Source organism: Gallinula chloropus (assembly GCF_964237585.1).
Source record: "Gallinula chloropus genome assembly, chromosome: 2".
In the NCBI taxonomy this organism is placed as follows: Eukaryota; Metazoa; Chordata; class Aves; order Gruiformes; family Rallidae; genus Gallinula; species Gallinula chloropus.
In genome coordinates this window covers 23,961,106-23,974,092 of record NC_140086.1, presented here as the reverse complement: position 1 = coordinate 23,974,092, position 12,987 = coordinate 23,961,106, and the positions used below count along the sequence as shown (strand labels likewise).

General features: G+C 38.4%; 1 protein-coding gene across 1 annotated transcript in view; it reads left to right on the top strand.

Moving 5' to 3' along the window:
- VPS13B (vacuolar protein sorting 13 homolog B) overlaps positions 1-12,987 on the top strand; it is a gene marked incomplete at both ends in the record, with an annotated part of 442,808 nt that overhangs the window by 225,156 nt on the left and 204,665 nt on the right. The window contains 2 exons of the mRNA XM_084260382.1: positions 5,936-6,156; positions 10,906-11,112. Coding sequence (XP_084116508.1) covers positions 5,936-6,156; positions 10,906-11,112 — 428 coding nt within the window. The remainder of the gene's footprint in view (positions 1-5,935; positions 6,157-10,905; positions 11,113-12,987) is intronic.

The following is a 12,987-nucleotide window of genomic DNA, read 5'->3' as shown; positions in this document are numbered from 1 at the left end:
GATCCCTTCCAACTTGAGATAGAATCGTAGAATGCATTAGGTTGGAAGGGACCTTCAAAGGTCATCTAGTCCAACGGCCCTGCAGTCAAGAGGAACACATTTAGATCAGATTGCTCACAGCTGCAGCAAACCTGAGCTTGAATGTGTTCTTTACTGTTAAACTGTGTTTATCTCAATCTATGAATTTTACCATTTGTCTTTTCAATTGTCTCCCCCATCACACTGGGGTGGGGGAAGTGAGTGAAAGGCTGTGTGGTTGTTTTTGCTGCCTGCAGAGTTAAACCACGACACATCTGAAATTTGTTTGGATTTATAACAGTGTTTTCCCTCTCCCTTTGTTCTGCCAGTTATATTGGACCCTTCTCCTCCTTCCTGTATTGTGCCTTAACTCACAGGGACAAAAATCAAATTGTAGTCTTTAATACTGAAAGTCATATTAGGAGAGGCTGCTGATGAAAAAGAAAAAAAAAAGGAGAAAAAGAGCAAGGCATATGTATTTTTCCTAATAACTTTCAGTATGAAATACCTAATTTGCTCATCAAAATGACAGATGAAAGATAAATTTCACCAAAGTCTTTTGTTTCTTTGAAACTGATGATGTAATTTAAACCTATTATGAAAGTAAGAAGTAATTTGAATTTTGTCAAATGCAGATTTGAAGGAAAGGTCCTAGTGAGAGAAAATCCCCCTAGTTGGGGCAATGCCTATGGTAAGGAATTTGTGTGTGGCTTTGTTCTCTGGGAACAATGCCAAACAGAAGTTCTCACAATCTTGATATTTTTTATTCTCTAGTGGAGCTAGCTGTTGCCTTCTCCCATGCTAAAACTCCCCCTTAAACAGACTATTAAATAGTTTTTTTCAAAGCCTTTAAGTCACCTTCTTTGTTTTTTCCCATGTAGAGAAGCGATAGACATTTTTATGGACTTCTATTGCAAGGTCTCTTAATTTACGCTGTGTCTTTGAACAAGACTTTGGGGACATACCGTCATTCATTTGGGCCACAAAAATGATCAGAGGGCTGAGCATCTCTCCTATGAAGATAGGCTAAGAGAGTTGGGCTTGTTCAGGCTGGAGAAGGCTCTGGGGGGGATCTTATAGTGGCCTTTCAGTGCCTGAAAGGTGCCCATAAGAAAGCTGGGGAAGAGCTGTTCATGAGGGCATTTAACAATAGGATGAGTAGTAATGGTTTTAAAATAGAAAAGGGGAGGTAGTATTTACTGAGGATATTAAAATAGAATTGCAGAATCATTGAGCAGCCCAGGGTGGAAGGGACCTTGACTGATTATCTGGTCCAGACTTTCATGGCAAAGAGATTCTAGATGACATTATCCAGCACCCTGTCCAGTCACTTCTTGAAAACCTCCACATCACTGGAGAGGTTGTTCAGTGAAAGATTGTTCTTACTGTAAAATGTTTCTTTGTTATGTCAAGATGAAAACTCTCCTTGTACAAGGAGGTACCTCCTACATGTTCCTGTTACTCCTCTTCTTCCCCATTTAGGCACTTGGTTAAGAGAGAGACCTCTGTCCTATTTGTAGCTGCTCTTTGAAATTAGAGTTACTAAGAAGAAATTTAATAGAAACTCAATTTAAGCAGAACAAAATGCTTAGAGAATTGGGTGACAAAACAGTAGTATACATCCTGAGAGAGTGGCTGCATGGTGCTCAGCTGCCAGCTGGGACAAAACCAATTTGCAAATGACTGCAGGTAGAGTTTTTAAAAAACAAAGCAAACACAGGTACAACAAAACCCCGAGGATTTATCGGTGGACAGTTCCACTTGTTATAATGTAATGTTACCATGGTCACATAGTGTATATGGAGCTGTAGAAGAGGTAATTGATGACATTAGGGGGAATTCTATAGTTGTAAATTTACTATATCTTTACTACAGTGTTTCTTCGGCACATGGTGTTTTCTGTACATTGATAAAACTTGATCTACCTTTCAAGGTAGATAATGCACACAGCATAGGAGAGTTAACATTCATAGTTTTCTTTGGAGTTTCTTTCTTTCTAATCCATGAAATATAAACAATGTTAATTTACTGTGGTGGTCGCATAGAAAAACAAAGTTCATGCATAGTAATTAGAAATGTCATTAGACTTGACTTCGCATTTGAAATTTTTCCATCTATTACAATTAATATTTTGTATTTCTTGGCTGACTGAACTTGGAAAAAATACAGATTGCCAACTGCTTTAAAATTTTTAATTTGAAACTTTTCCAAAATACTTTGGCTGAGCCGAATTATTCAGTACGCAATAGCTTCATAGTAAACTACTAGAGTTTTCAGTTCTTTCTTAGGATAAGACACAGACTCTTGTGATATGTAATGTAAATTTACTGCTGGTGACACCCGTGGAAGGAACAACTGAACTTTTTCTAAAATAGTATGGTAAAAAGATTATTTGCTCCGGCTTTATCTTAATTTCAAAATTTTCCTGAAGATTCTTCTAAATAATCATAGTTAACAATTTTTGCTATTTCTTAATGTGATTTCTCAGCAGGACAGTGTTGACTGTAGGCCAGATCAGGCAACAAGCATATTCTCCATATATTGTTTAAATACACTGGTTTGAAGTCTTTATAACCTCCATGTTTCTGGGGTATTAAATTCATAGAATCATAGAATGGTCTGGGTTGGAAGGGACCCCAAGGATCATAGAGCTCCAACCCCCCTGCCACAGGCAGGGACACCAACCTCCAGGCCTGGATCTACACAAGGCTGCCCAGGGCCCCATCCAACCTGGCCTTGAACACCTCCAGGGACGGGGAATCCACTACCTCTCTGGGCAGCCTGTTCCAGCACCTCACCACTCTTTCTGTAAAAAACTTCCCCCTAATATCTAATCTAAACCTTCCCTCCTTTAGCTTTAGTCCATTCCCCCTTGTCCTGCCATTATCTGCTCTTTTAAAAAGTTGAATCCCCTCCTGCTTATAAGCTCCCTTCAGGTACTGGAAGGCTGCAATGAGGTCCCCCCGCAGTCTTCTCTTCTCCAGGCTGAACAAGCCCAGTTCCCTCAGCCTCTCTTTGTAGGGCAGGTGCTCCAGCCCTCTAATCATCCTTGTGGCCCTCCTCTGAACCCTCTCCAATAGTTCCACATCCTTCTTGTATTGGGGGCCCCAGATCTGGACACAGTACTCCAGATGGGGCCTCACGAGGGCAGAGTAGAGAGGGACAATCACCTCCCTGTCCCTGCTGGCCACTCCTCTCCTGATGGAGCCCAGGATACCATTGGCCCTACGAGCTGCAAGATCACACTGCTGGCTCATGTCAAGCTTCTCATCCACCACAATCCCCAAGTCTTTCTCAGCAGGGCTACTCTCAAGAAGCTCTTCTTCCAGTCTGTATCTGTGTCTGGGATTCTTCCGGCCCAAGTGCAACACCTTACACTTGGCAGTGTTGAACCTCATTAGGTTCCCCCGGACCCTTCTTACCCATCACTCCAGGTTCAAATCTTGAAAAAGCCCAAAACTCAAGGCAAATAATCTTCTGAATTTTGTTACAAGAAGGAGAACTTTTCTCCTTCTCTTCCTCTGAATGAATGTGTTTTATACAAAGGTGAAGACTGTTACAACTCAGGCTGAGGTTTGTGTGTCTTTGGATCTGAGGCTGCATCCGGCCACTTTTATGTTCCTTGGAATTGGGGCAGACAGTTTCTCTTGGTGGACTGAAAAGTTGCATGCTGGACCGAGATTGCCCATCATTCAAGTGGGGCCAAAAAGACCCAACTTCCTCAGCAGAAAATCTGATAAATGGAATGATGAAGACTTTCCTTAGAGAAAATAAAAACAAACCCAAAACCTGAAATAATTTTTATGCCTTTGTACTTCTAAAGAGCAACAAAACTACACCTGTTTACCTTATACCACATATCTTTCTTTGACTCATTTTCCTCATATCTGTTGACCATTCTTTAGCTTTTGGTTCAGTGTCTCTTGCAGAGCCTAAATTCTTTCTACAGGACCCAGTTACCTTATGTGGGATTGTATTACGTTTGCATGGGAAGTATTTGGTACTGAGGAAGACTGTAGGGGTGGCTTCTGTGAGAAGATACAAGAAGCTTTCCCCATGTCCAACAGAGCCTATGCCAGCCAGCTCCAAGATGGACTGCTGCTGGCCAAGGCTGAGCCCTTCAGTGATGGAAGTAGTGTCTCTGGGATAAAATAGTTAGGAAGGAGAAAAAATACTACTATACAACAGTAGCTGGAAGAGAGGAGTGAGCATATGCGAGAGAGGTGAAGCTCAGTGAAGGAGGAGGAGAGGAGGTACTTCAGGTGCCAGAGCAGCCTGTGGTGAAGACGATGGTGATGCAGATTGTGCCCCTGCAGCCCAGGGAGGAAAATGATGGGACAGATATCTACCACACCGGAGCAGGTGGATGAGTCTTGAAGGAGATTGTGACCCTGTTTTGTGGAAAGCCCATGCTGGAGCAGGCTCCTGGCAGGACCTGTGTCCCAGTTGAGAGGAACCAAGGCTGAAGTAGGTTTTCTGGCAGTACCTGTGAGGCTGCAGGAGAATCATTTCTGTCCCTGAAGGACTTCCCCTGTGGAGAAAACCCACACTGGAGCAGTTTGTGAAGAACTGCAGCCTATGGAGAGGATTCATGGAGAAGTTTGTGGATGACTGTCTCCCATGGGACAGGCCCCACACTGCAGCAGAAGAGTGCGAGGAGTCTGAGACAGTGTGTAATGAACTGACTGCAACCCCCTTTCCCTGTCCCCCTGTGCCAATGGGGAAGAGGAGGGAAAGAAGTCAGGGGTGAAGTTGAGCCTGGGAAGAAAGGAAGGGTGGTTTTATATTGGTTCTTATTTCTCATTATCCTACTCTGGTGTTAATTTGCAATAAATTAAGTTAATTACCCGAAGTCAAATCTGTTTTGCCTGCAGTGGTAATTGGTGAGTGATTTGCCTGTCTTTTATCTTGACCTACAAGCCTGTCATTATATCTTCTCTCCCCTGCCCAGCTGAGGATGAACAATGACAGGGTGGCTTTGGGGGCACCTGGCCTCCAGCTATGGTCAGCCCACTACAGACATTTCTGCTTCACGTTTCCATAGTCCATGTTCCCAGTTCCTTTCAACTCTAGCTGGCAGAGCTGTTGAAGGTTTTCTCTCACTAAAAAGAGTTCTTGTTGGCCTTTTTTAGTACCTACACAAACAGTTGTCTCTGTGGTCCTGCTTTGGAAACTTTTATTTCCCATTTCTTGACAACTTAAAGAAAATGGATTGTACTGAAGTTGCAGCCATTTTGTTGTTCTGCCAGATGCTGCCAGTTCCCTCATTGAATATCCTTAATAATGATTCATGGTGGGCAGCCAGGAACCTCTCTTGGTAGGCTCCCTCCTAAATACAAGAAATGAAGTGTGTGTTTATAGTGATTTATTTTTCAAAAATCCATCACCATTCTGTTCTTCAGAAGTTAAGTGAAAGCAGTGGAAAGAGCTGCACTGTGATCAAGGTTTCACTTACCCAAGCAGTGTGTTGGGATAGCCTTTGTGCTCTGACACCACTCTGTTGAGATGCAAACTGTAAATTTTTGAAAGAAAAGTAATTTTAGTATAAAAAGCTGTAAACATGTATAAGTATATAATGTAAGGATCTGTCTCTGCCATCCATATGCTGAGAGGTGTGGAGTGCTTTTAGAATACTCCGTATTTTGAGGAAAACTATAAAAATCATGCAAAGCAAAAAGAATTCTTTAAAGACTCTTGTTCACAGTTTGGAGTAAGACCCCCCAGTGGATTTCAATTATTTTAAAAAAATATAAAAAATAGATTGTTGTTGGAATTGATGATTGAATTATAGTTGTGAGACTTTGGGATCAATTTAATGGTTGTTGATTGCACTTGGTGATTTCTAAGGGGGGGTAGGATAAGGTCTAGTTGTTATTGTGCAGTTATTGAACTGTTTTTTCTTCTTCTTAATTATTAGGTGATGCTTTTCCATGGACTATTAGTCTGCATCATTTCAGTATATATACTCTTCTTGGACAACAGATGACGCTTAATTTAGTGGAACCAATGGGCTGTACTTCTACTTTAGCTGTTACTTCACAGAAACTGCTTCCTTCGGGGCCAGAATCCAGACACTCGTTTGTTGTCTGCCTCCACGTCGACCTCGAGTCCCTTGAAATAAAATGCTCCAACCCCCAGGTTGGTACATTTAATTGATTTATGAAAGGAAATTAAAAATAAGTCAATTTAAGTACAGTTGTTCTCCATTTTGTTGAAGAAGGTCTCTTCTATCTTAATTTTTTTTAACTGGGCCATCAAGATCAAGGTGCTTAGATTAAGATTTGCTTTGAAGCTCTCTCAAGTTTTGTAATTTAAACTCGTCTCCAAATGTAATAGCTACAGTATAAATGCATCTTCTGGCTGATGGAGTGAAATGAATTGCAGATGTACCATTAAATGCTCTAGTGCTGTTCTGCTGTCACTGTGGATTCAAATATTGAAGTGGTTTACTGTGATTTTTTTTTTTTCCCATGTTCTCATAGGACTAACAAGTCTTCAAACATAAATGTTTTTTAGGCAAACAATGGTATTCTAATGCAAAGGAGGGGGAACAAATTTACTTCCTTATTTATGTTTATTAAAAGGCAAAGATACTGCTAGATTTTCAGAAAGTGCACCTGGATTTTACTGACCTGGATCAAGCTTGCTGTACTTCCAAAGAAAGTAGGCTTACTATGCAAAATTGTGAGTAAATGTTACTGCAACTTGAATAACACTTTCCTGACAGTTCCATTGGTGCTGGAGTGAAGACACATTTCTTGGAAACTGCAAATCTGCGGAGGTCTGAGTAGGGCTCAGCATTCATGCACTGTATTCTCCAAAGTTTTAGCTGTATGTAAAAGATGTCATAGACAAAACGGACAGTTTATTACTTCATAGAAGTAAGAAGAACACGGAGTACTATCATTTTTATCTGATAGCCTGTCAGGTTTGTAAAGATTATGAATTTATGCCCTGAGTCCAGGAGTACAAAAGCTAAGCTGGCTGATGGAATTTTTGTTATCCCTTGTGTGTGTACTCACTACATGTTCTTCAGTCATGTGCAATTTTTCCCTTACCTCATTCTATGTTCTATGAATGAAACAAGGGTTTTTTAATGATGTATTTATTTTATCTTCAATGTGTGGTCTCCTGCCCCATTCCCTGCCTTCTATCCAAGCTATTTCTGACTTGTTTGCTATACGCCACTGTCTTCTGTACTGGATAGTCGCACGCTGACTAGAAAGAGGGTTGGTAGAGTGAGATTGTGCACTGGACATGGCAAATTGAATTTGAAAATTGGGCAGCCTAAACAAGGTCTAGTCCAGCTTGTAAAGTTGCATGACAGGTGTGTTGGCACACATAAAGGGTTGTCACTGTGTTATAAATGTATAAATAGGAAAGGATAAAATAATGATTTAGCTGACAATTTTACATTTTATAATAAAAAGCAGTTAAAGTTAAAAGCTTTACTTTGCAACATTGTGGTATGTCCATAGCGTTTAATGAATTAATAAGCAATAATTTTACAGCCTATGGAAACCTGTCTTATGCTGCATTAATTTTCATAGAACTGTACAAAATTCATCTGGATGTTGTAGCTATTCAGAGAATTGGTAAGCGTTTTTAGAGCTTCCTGTAGTAAAAGCTTGCTATATTTGATGAGTATGTTCCCGATGAAATTCCAACGAATTGTCTTACCAACTCGGATTTTTTAAAATCTCCATATCTATTACTCATGGTTAATATATGTAATAGATATGATGCCATAGACAAAACGGACAGTTTATTGCCTCATTTAGTAGGTAGGGAAAGAACACAGAGTATTATAATTTTATAATTATACTTAATAGTATTAATGTATAAGCGGAATGGCATTGATATAAGTAGCAGCCTTAATTTGAGTTGCAAATTAAAAAGAAAAATGGAGGATGTAAATGATATTGTCAAGCGCTCCTACCAGAGTGCAACCAGATAATTTGTTTTGCGAACTGTAAGAGTACTTTTTCACTAAAAAAATTTCAAGCTCCATATAAATCATATTAACAGTCTAGTGAAATATTAAAATGAAGTCGTACAGCAGAATGTAAGACAAAATATTGATTTCTTAAAGGATGTTATGTGCACAAGGATGTTACTAATTTACTGAAGCATTATAATGATCAAAATTATGCAGATAAATTATTTGCCTTTTTCCCCTTACACATCTGCATTACTTTCTACTTTATGCAAAAGGAGAAGAAAACCTCATTAGTCTTCTTTAGTCTGATGTTGGAAAACAGAAGACAGAAAATACCTTTACATAAACAACATTTGATTTTTATAAATTGACAGTAGAGAAGCTATTAAATTTGATTCTTTAGAGTGACAGGCTGTATTTTGTCTATAGATGACAGCCTTGAAGTAGATGATACTTAGTGAATTTTTAAAGTGGTAGCAAAGGTGAAGTATTTTACTATATGACTATTATGATTTAATATGATACCATGCTGGGGTGGTTATATCCTTTTAAAGTCACTAGATATTTTCAATATACAAAATTGCCAGGATACTGCCTTTTGTTGTAGTTCTCAATCTTGTAGTAATGTGTTACTTTTTAAGAATAAAATGCTGTAGCATATTAAGCTTTACAGATTTTGCCAAGTAGTCAGTGGGGTCTTATTGAGTTATGTGTGGTTTTGCTAGGGAGGGAGTCAAAGCAGTGAGAGAGGGAAACTTTTCTTAACAAGTAGTGGCAGATTTATTCCTATTTTTGTCATACAATTTTTCTTCTCTTGAATAGAGTGTACTAGAAATAATAACTACATATTAACTGTTAAGCTCAAAAATACTTTTAAAGGAGAGAGGCCATGCATGAGCTCTTCTAATATAATCAGAAATTGATTTCCAAAATATTAACTACTGCTCCCCTGAAAAAGCGCAACCAACAAGAGAAGTAGAAATCTTTCCATTTTAATGAGCAACCAATAGAATTAAATAAAGTGTATTAAAAATAATCAAACACATAAGTCCAGCTCTTTATCTGAAGTTTATGTGCCTTTTTTTTGTTTTGATGAGGTTTTGGTGTGAGACTTTTTTGTACTATTTTCTAACATACAACTAGTAAAATCATCTCTCTTTAATCAAAGTGTGCCTTTTTTCTTGGTGAGCTTGTTTTGTCTCTGGTTTCAGAGCAGGGTGTTAGATTATTAGGGTCATACTAATTGACTGGCTGGTGGCTGACGATGTTCGGAGAGATGGCTGCTGCTGTCTGAAATAGACCCTTTTTCAGAATGGCTCCAAATTTTCTACCCTGAGCAATTAAAAAAATCTCCCTGATAACACAAGTAATTATTAGCTGTAATGATTATGTCTGTTGCAACCCCAATGATTTAAACTCTTCAGCATTAGATTAGTTGATGACAAACATCTTTACCTTGTATATGAGCATGTATGCAAACACAGGAGTTCCTTCTTTGTGCCTTTATGAACAGTAGCATGATTAAACTTCTGGAACCCTACTTCATTAAGATGAAATATAGCTAAAATTATCCCTTTTTTTCCTTCACCAACATTTTTTTTGAGGTAGGGGAGGCTGCAAGCATGTATGATTTGGATATTTGCCTGCATCCTGTTAATTTTCTAGAGACTCCTTTGCCAGCAGTGTCAACACCAGTTAATGTTACATTAATCAATCAGATGGACATTGTTAATTGATCTTCTTACGCTGTATGGGAAAGACACAGGAAAATTTGGAAATTTTTAATTCATAATTTCAAGGTTGCCAGTGCTAATCAGAGTGCTTCAGCTGCAAAGTATTTTAAGGCATAAATAAGAACTTTTTGCCACAGTCAAAGTTACTGTTTCTTTGTATGTGACAACAAAAAAAGTACTGAGAAGTTTATCTCCTTTAAGGAAAAAATTCTGTCAGAAGTGTATATGACCTGCTCAGTGTAAGCCTTGAAACTTCAAAAGAAAATCCAAGATGAATTAAGAAGGTTTTTATAAAATTCCAGCACTTCACCTCTTAAGAAACGACTGTAATATGTATTTTGAGACTTCATCACACACACTCTCACACACAAAATCAAGTACTGTTTTATATCAAATGTAGATTGATGCATGTTTTTCTGCACAGTGTTTTTCTGCATCTGTTCTGCCCACATAAGAAGCCAGCTTCATAGAGTAGATGTGTCCTGAGGCTTAAAGTTCTTATAAATATGAGAATTTCCATTTTTTATAATGGCAAGTTGGGTATGGTATCCAGCTGTGGATCTGCTTATACATTGTTTGCAGTTTTCACTGAGCTTGTTTTATGCAATTTATTGCAGTATGTTGTCATACAAATTCTGTGATTAATGCTTATTTACAAAAAACTTGTGTAAATATCTTAGAACTGAGTCAAACAATGTGCAAGTTAAACAGTGAGTTTCTGAATATTGGAATGATATATGCCAGGAGACAATTGAGTTTGATAGTGGATATTCTTCCTAAAACACAGGGCAGTTTCATATGCTGTGTAGGATCGTTATTTTAGTATGATCTAGATTAATAACTTTTTTATTGTTAGTATTTCATACAGTTTGTTTGCCTTTTTCTAGAGGCAGTATCTATACATATGAAATATACCACAAGTTACCTTTGTTTACCTGTTAAAATTGATATTAGTAAAAGTTTCACAAGACCATGTTATTGGCTATGTTTTTATGAGCTAGATACCGTATGTTTAGAAAAAGCACAGATTATTTCTGTCACTATGCTGTGACTGATGTTGATTATTTTAATTTCGATATAGTTGCTTATCAGAACATTACCAATGGTGAGCAATTCAATTCTGCTACATTCAGAGTCTCAGTGGAGGACTTTGATATTTTTTTCTTCATCTTATTAAGGAAAGCTTAATCCTAAAAAAGGGTTTTTTTCTTCTAGGTTCAGCTTCTATATGAACTGGCTGAAATCACAAGTAAAGTTTGGAATAAAATTCAGAGGAAAGGAATTTTATATCAGTCTTCTGCATATACTGAAACCGTGACAGGACCTGCTCCTCCTAGTTCTCCAGTTAAAAGTAGCGTTGGTACTGCTCCACCAGATACCAGCACATACAGCCCATCTGCTGACATTGGGACCACTACAGAGGTAAGCTTTCTTAAGAAAAGAAAAGTGACACTTGAGTTCTGACTTACCAGGTGTGGTGGTGTGCAGTCAAGCAAGAATCAGAAGGATCAGAAAGGGCAGTAATGTCCCTATTGGAAAGTAGTTTTGCCCTGATAAACTAATGAAGAGTAATATTTTATTACTCAGTTTGGTGGAACAAGAGGAGGGAGAAAAGAACAACAACAAAATATTTGCTGTATTGCTCCTGCATTTATTAATTTTCTGGATTGTTTCTCTTTGAAGTGAACGAATATTCACTCTTATGGTTAGTGCTTTCAGAAGGATAAGATGTTTTTCAAGTCCAGAATTATTAGAATAGTAACTGGTGTTTTGGAGGTACCTGTGATACGTGTGCTGCTTGTGAGTCATTCCAAGTAGCTTCATTGGTCAGCCTGTCATGTTAATCCCTGAGAACAGCTATTTGTAGACTGCGTTGGCGATTAGGAGAGGTACAGGGGCAGTAAAGGCTGCCAAGGTCACCCAGCTGTACACTCAGCCCTAGTCTGTCCAGCCATTGTTACCCTTCATCTCTGAACTACTCAGTTCCTTCCCATCTCCCAGCTGTCCTGTGTCTTAGGAGTGCTTTTGTAACCCAGTCAACACGAGGATTTGGGTATGCAGCTTTAAATGTAGGAAAGATTGGCCACTTTGGTTTATGTATTTCTGCTGCCTTAGTTTAAAGCACAGCATAACTGCCTGAAGCAATCTGGTACCTGATCTTAATCTTTGTGTGTGCCTAAAACTGAAAAATATTATTCTGAGGCATGGGAAGGAGTTCTGGTTCTCTGCCATACCGAAGAAAGAGGGTTAATTCTTTCACCAGCATGAGCACAGTGTAAAACTTCATCTTATGAGTATTATTTGATGTGATTCACCAGGTAGCTGATATATATTGCTGCTCCCAGGAGGCTGTGCAACTGAACAGGCCTCGTATTTGTGATTTTCTTAGTGCCCTTGTCAGGCTTACTAGTTATGATAATGAGTTAGCCTTGTTTAGGCTCTAGGAGATGGCCAAAAATGCGTAAGATGAATTGAAGATACATCAATGAAGATACACATGTATGCAATGCTTCATTTTTAACATAAAGCTATTAGAATGTGGGAGACTGTTCTGAGGGACTGGGTTTCATTCTCAGGATAAACACAGAAATTTTGGGGGTGCCACATGGAACAGTTCTGGAACATAGGCAAATATGCAGAAGTTTAAATGCTGAATGCAGTTATTTATTAAACAAAATTTGGCCAAGGTTGTTATAACTATATGTATGGTTTATAGTAATTTCTAGGTTTGGAGAAAATGAAAATTAACTTTTTATGTGCATCACACACAGAGAAACTGAGCTGTCATTCATTTCTGAACTGAACTGTCATGCAGTTCTTAAGTTGTTTCATTAAAATGTTTCTAGATTATTTAAGTAGCCTTCATCTTGGTGTATTTCTATGTGTGTCTCATCTCAATTGTGAAAAAAATTGCCATGGACACAGAATTGAAGGTAAGCAATAACAGTAGGAAAACAATATGGTCACAGAAGTATTTTTCCACCTACTCACATCAAATCCTTTTCTCATTAAAATCAGAAACCAGCAGCTTTATAAATAATGGTTTGGTTTTGACCTTCTATATAGACAGCAGTATTTGAAGTACATGCTGTACTTGGAGCGTTACTTGAAGCTGATTCAGTAATTGTTTTAATACATATGTTACCAAGATTATTTTAGTATGGGTCCATGTTCAGCATTCATATCCTACCCCTTTGCAAAATGTTGTTCAGCATTTATTTAACTTTCCTCCCAGTCTCAACAAATGTTACACTAGCTAAATAAATTTTCTCCTGACCTAGATGAAGTTTGGTGAAT